The sequence below is a fragment of the Neophocaena asiaeorientalis genome, unplaced genomic scaffold (genome assembly GCF_003031525.2).
Source record: "Neophocaena asiaeorientalis asiaeorientalis breed wild unplaced genomic scaffold, Neophocaena_asiaeorientalis_V1.1 scaffold315, whole genome shotgun sequence".
NCBI classification, from domain to species: domain Eukaryota; kingdom Metazoa; phylum Chordata; class Mammalia; order Artiodactyla; family Phocoenidae; genus Neophocaena; species Neophocaena asiaeorientalis.
Window position 1 is genome coordinate 1,607,763 of NW_020172011.1, and position 4,848 is coordinate 1,612,610.

The 4,848-nt window shown below is 57.1% G+C and overlaps 1 protein-coding gene across 1 annotated transcript in view; it reads right to left on the bottom strand.

Moving 5' to 3' along the window:
* Positions 1–4,848, bottom strand: part of IGSF9 (immunoglobulin superfamily member 9) — a 16,296-nt gene that overhangs the window by 5,627 nt on the left and 5,821 nt on the right. Inside the window, exons 4-9 of the mRNA XM_024750929.1 lie at positions 3,938–4,092; positions 3,586–3,703; positions 1,860–2,001; positions 1,623–1,768; positions 1,388–1,530; positions 44–184 (exon numbers count right to left, since the gene is read on the bottom strand). Of these exons, the coding sequence (XP_024606697.1) occupies positions 44–184; positions 1,388–1,530; positions 1,623–1,768; positions 1,860–2,001; positions 3,586–3,703; positions 3,938–4,092 (845 nt within the window). The remainder of the gene's footprint in view (positions 1–43; positions 185–1,387; positions 1,531–1,622; positions 1,769–1,859; positions 2,002–3,585; positions 3,704–3,937; positions 4,093–4,848) is intronic.

Here is a 4,848-nt window from a genome sequence, read left to right on the forward strand (position 1 = left end):
TTCGGCCACCTGACCCGCTGCCGCTGGCCCCCCCGAGCCTCACCTTGAGCAGCACGCGGGTCACCGGGGAGGGCCCTGCAGTGCCAAGACGGTTGTAGGGGGTGCAGGAGTATTCTCCCAGCACATCCTCATTCCCCAGGGCAATGATCAGAGAACCTTCTGGGCCCTGGGACCAGCCAGGGAACTGGAGGCATGAGGAGATGACAACCAGAGAGAGAAACTCAGCGGAGGCCAGACCAGAGATGGAGAGAGGCAATGCGCGGGAGGGACCCACATGTATGCAGAGGATGCCACAACCCTACCCCTAGGCCAGACCTCTCTGTGAATTCCATCCTTCCTTTCTCTTTCCTACAGAGGGGCCACTACCAATGGGGGTGAAGACTGGGACTGCAGACTCCAGGAGAGCCACTCACGGGGAATCCAGTGTGCACGGCACACCCTGGGGTTGAGCTTGAGAGGTGTGGGTCTCCTGGCCCGCTGTCTTCCCAGCACTCCGAGATTACATTCTGCATCTTCCACCCCGAATCGGTTCTTCTTCCTGGCTTCCCTAGTTCTGTGTTAAAGGCTAACATCCGACTCCTCACTCTGTCTCACGCCCCACGTCTGTCCTCCTGGGAAGGCCTTTTGTCCCATCTATCTTCATGTCCTCCTTTCTAGCTCAGACCTCGTAACCCCTCACCCACACTCTCATTTCAATAGCCTCTCTACCCCCTCTGTCCGTCCAGTCTCTTCCTCTCCATTCCTGTCACACCGTTGCCCAAGCAACTTCCCTGCCTCCGAATGCCTCCGGACTTTTTTTTTAAACCTCAGACAAAAATTTACAGAGCACCACTACAGTTGCAGTAGCCCTGGGGAGACTAGGATTAAAAGATGAAATACTAGCCCACAAGGAATTTGTGGTCTTTGCCGACAAACAAAAGATCTCAATCCCCGTGGAATGACGTAATATTAACTTGGCATCCATAGTTCCTCCTTTTGGTCCCAACCAGTCTTTCCAGATTTCTCTGCACCAGTCACGTCCCCATAGGCACTGTAGCTCCCCGCAGCTGGGAGACTCATTATGCCATAAATGCACTATACTGTTCCTGCCTCTGGGCCCTGGTTTCTGCATGGAATGTCTCTCTACCCTTCAAGGCCCATCACCAGAGTCCCAGAAGCTGTTGCTGATCTATCCTCAACCAGTCCTAAGAGGAAGGTGCTCGCCGCATCCTGGCCTTCTAGCAGTGTCTGCACGGCTGTGCTGCCCCCTCTAGGCATGGGTGTCTCTGCCCATGCGACAACCTACACAGCATGTTCCCCAGTCACTGAATTGATCTAATGCCGCCCCAGCTGTCCTGACTAGAATACCACCAAGCTAAGCCCTCTATCCCCTGCCCCAAGCCTGTACCTTGTCCAGCTGCAGGGCCTGCCCATCCTTGGTCCAGCTGACAAAGAGCAGTGGGGGATTGGCACGAACTGGGCACCGGATCACCCCCCGCATGCCCATGGGCAGGGGTGTCTCAGGAGGCATGGCAGTCACCTGGGCGGGGTCTGGGGGGAAGCAGTGACAAGTTGTCGGGGAGGAGCTTGGCCTGGCCCAGGGGAGGAGAGCAGTCTGGGGAGGGAGCTGGGGTCAGGCTTACAGAGAACAGTGAGGTAGGCAGAGGCCGAGGGTGGGCGCGGAAGGCCATTGCTGGGTACACAGGTGTAGCGGCCCGCATCATCAGGCTGGGCGGCCTGCAGCCGCAAGCTGCCATCCACCAGGATCCGCACTCGGGGCTGCAGGCGGCTGCAGTATGGCACGTGGGCAGGGGGGTCCAGGTCTTGCTGGACTCAGACTGCCCATCAGTACCCCACACCCACCCCACCCCACGCCTCACCTAATGTGGAAGACATTGGTGCTGTCCTGGAACCAGCTGTAGGTGAGGTTAGCGGGGTACGCCTCAGCCTGGCAGGCCAGGGAAACATCCTGGGAGGCATTGACCGTGCTGTTCTTGGGGGGCACCACGATCACTGGGGGTCCTGTCGGGGGGAGCACACGGGGAAGGGGAGGCCTCAGCCCAGTCTTCCAGGAACCCTAAGGGTCACTTCTACAGTTCTTCCCAGGTCCGCTCTCTGGAATACAGGGCTGGTTGCTACAAAGCCTTGGGAATGGAAACAGGTCCTAACCCTTTTATTTAACACAAGTTCTTCCTCTGCCCTGGCTAGCTCCCCTTCCCATCACCTCCATTCACCTAGTTTCCGGTGTGTGTGTGTGTGTGTGTGTGTGTGTGTGTTGGGGAGGGGGAATCAGTTTTACCCCTCTGATCACCCTTTACACCTTTACACCCACTACCCTTTCCATCCTTCATCTGTCACATCTGGAATCACCTCTATGTCTCCTACCCTAATCCGGGTACCCAGTACCTTACCCCAAGATGCTGCAGCAATCCCTGACTCCAGGCTCTGCCATCACTGCCACTCTGATGGCCATTCATGCAGAAATGTCCCCCCCACCTTTGGCCACAGAACACTTCTACTCAAGAACCCACAACAGCTCCTGGCTCCTAGCACATTAAGCTCAAACTTCTTGGCCCAGCCCTGTGGGCCCTTGTAACCCCTGCCTGGCCAACTGTCTCTTCATATGTAAAGTCTTTGTGAACTCTTTCAGGTCAGTATGGACAGCTCACTGTGCCTATGCCAGACTCACTCCCATCTCCATGCCTTTGCTCTCTGGACCCACAGTCTAGAATGCTCTTCCCTGAGAGCCTGGCCAGGCCACAGAGCCCCTGCCAAACCGTCTCTAGCGTCTGCAGCTGCACTGCTGTTTCCCTTCTCTGGGCTCCTATAATAAGTGGTCAGTAATAAGTGGTAATGATACGAGTTGGTGTATAGAGCACTTACAGGCATGCCGGGCATAGCTGAGCACCTTACCTGCCCTATTCTCATTTAATCCTCCCAAGAGCCTTTTGTGGTAGAAATTATTGTCTCCACTTCATAGGTGAAGACATGAAGGCTCAGAGGCAGAGAGACTGGGAGGTGACTTGCCCGAGATCAGCAGGGAAGGCAAATTCATACTCAGGCCTTCTCAACACCAGACTCAACACCACTGCCCAGCACTGCCTCTCCCCCAGTACCCAGGAGAGAGGCACTTCACCACTGCGTCTTATTTCCCCCTGTGGATAAGAGGCTCCACGAAGGCGGAGTCTACTTCTCAGCTTGCTTTCTAAGGGGAAGGGCTTGGCCAGGAATTACTATGATCATTGCGCTCGTCTGAACCTAATTCTTGTAACAATCCTGCAAGGAACATAGGAACCTCTTTGTATAGATGAGGAAACTGGAGGTCAAGGGGATTCCATGGCTCATGGTCTAACACCAGCACCCACGCCCTTTTCACTATACCACATTGCTGGCTCTAAATATCTATCTCCGTTCACTGATCCTTTTACAGGCAAGATGCTGGTTTTAGAGGAAGAGCCTGTATTGGGAGCTCCCTCCCTCTCCATGGGCCCCTGCCCTCAGGCACAAGCCTCCCCCCGCCTCGGCTGCTGGCTGTGTGCACCTCCAGCCACAGGTCAGTCCTCTCACGTGTGTGTCCTGTTTCCCGGCCCTCCCCCGAGACAGCACCTAGCACCAGCAGCTGGGTGGCGTGGATGGCGCTGCCCTCAGTGCTGGAGGCTTGGCAGGTGTAGACCCCGGAGCTGCCTCGCTCCACCCTCCGGATCCTCAGCGTCCCGTTCTGCACCTAGAGTCAGAGTGGGTGAGGAAGGACCCTTGTGTCTCCCCCGCCCACGGCGGGCCTCAGACCCCGCACTTCCGAGGCTGGCCAGCAGAGGGAGGCAGCGTGCTGGGCTCAGGGAAGCCAATGCCAAGCCCCTCCTCCGGCCCGTCTCCCAACCTCCTGGCCTCCAGCCCCGCTCCCAGGCCACTACCTGCCTCACACTCTATCTGGCCCACCCTGTCCAGCCCTGGGACTCACCTGCACCTGACTCTGGCCCTGGCCGAGGTCCTGTCCTAGGAGCTTCCAAGTCACACGAGGTTGGGGGCTGCCGCGGGCCGCGCAACGCAGGATCACAGGCTCCAGTTCCCGCACTTCCAGCACCTGGGGAGGCGTCTCCAGGAATTGAGGGGGCGCTGCAAGGAGAGAGGCGTCAGGGATTGCCAGAGGGGCCATCAGCCCAAAGAGCAGCGTCCGAGGACCAGAGAGGCAGATCAGGGCCTCAGCCTTCAGCCCATCAGCCCACCAGCTTCATAGGAATTCCCAACCCAGGGCCACCCTGTCTGCTGCACCCAGGACCCAGTAAGGACGCACAAGCCCACTCCCCCACTGGCCTGCAGAGTTGGTTAGGGAGCTGACCACCAGGCTGGGTGTTCAGAGCTGGGAGAGAGCTAGGTGCCCTCTAGAAAAGCACTGTCCTGGGAGTCAGGAGACCTGAGTTCTAGACTACTCTGCCACTAATCAGTGGTATGACCCAGTCTCCCCATGCCCCATCCGGGAAATGGGAAGAACTATGACCTCCTTGCTTCTTCGGGTTGAGACAGAATTCATGAGGTACTGGGTTAAAAGGTGTTTTGAAAAAACAAAATGTTGTATATATGTGAGTGATGTTTCACTCAGGGTTCAATAACCCCTTATCCCCTCCTACCCATTACCCTCTCTTGGCCAGGGAGGCGGGAGCAGGGAAGAGAGAGGAAGAGGAAGTTCCTAACAAAGAGTCCAGAAGGCTGATTGGATTTAGGTTTGAGGAACTGAAAGGGCAGGAGTGGGGGTGGCAGGGGTAAGATGCAAACAGGGAGCCAGCAAACAAGAGGTGTCAGCAAGGGTGGGGCATCGGGACTGCCCTCCTCCCCTCCCCTCTCCTTCCCCTCCCCACCCTCCTCCTTCCCCTC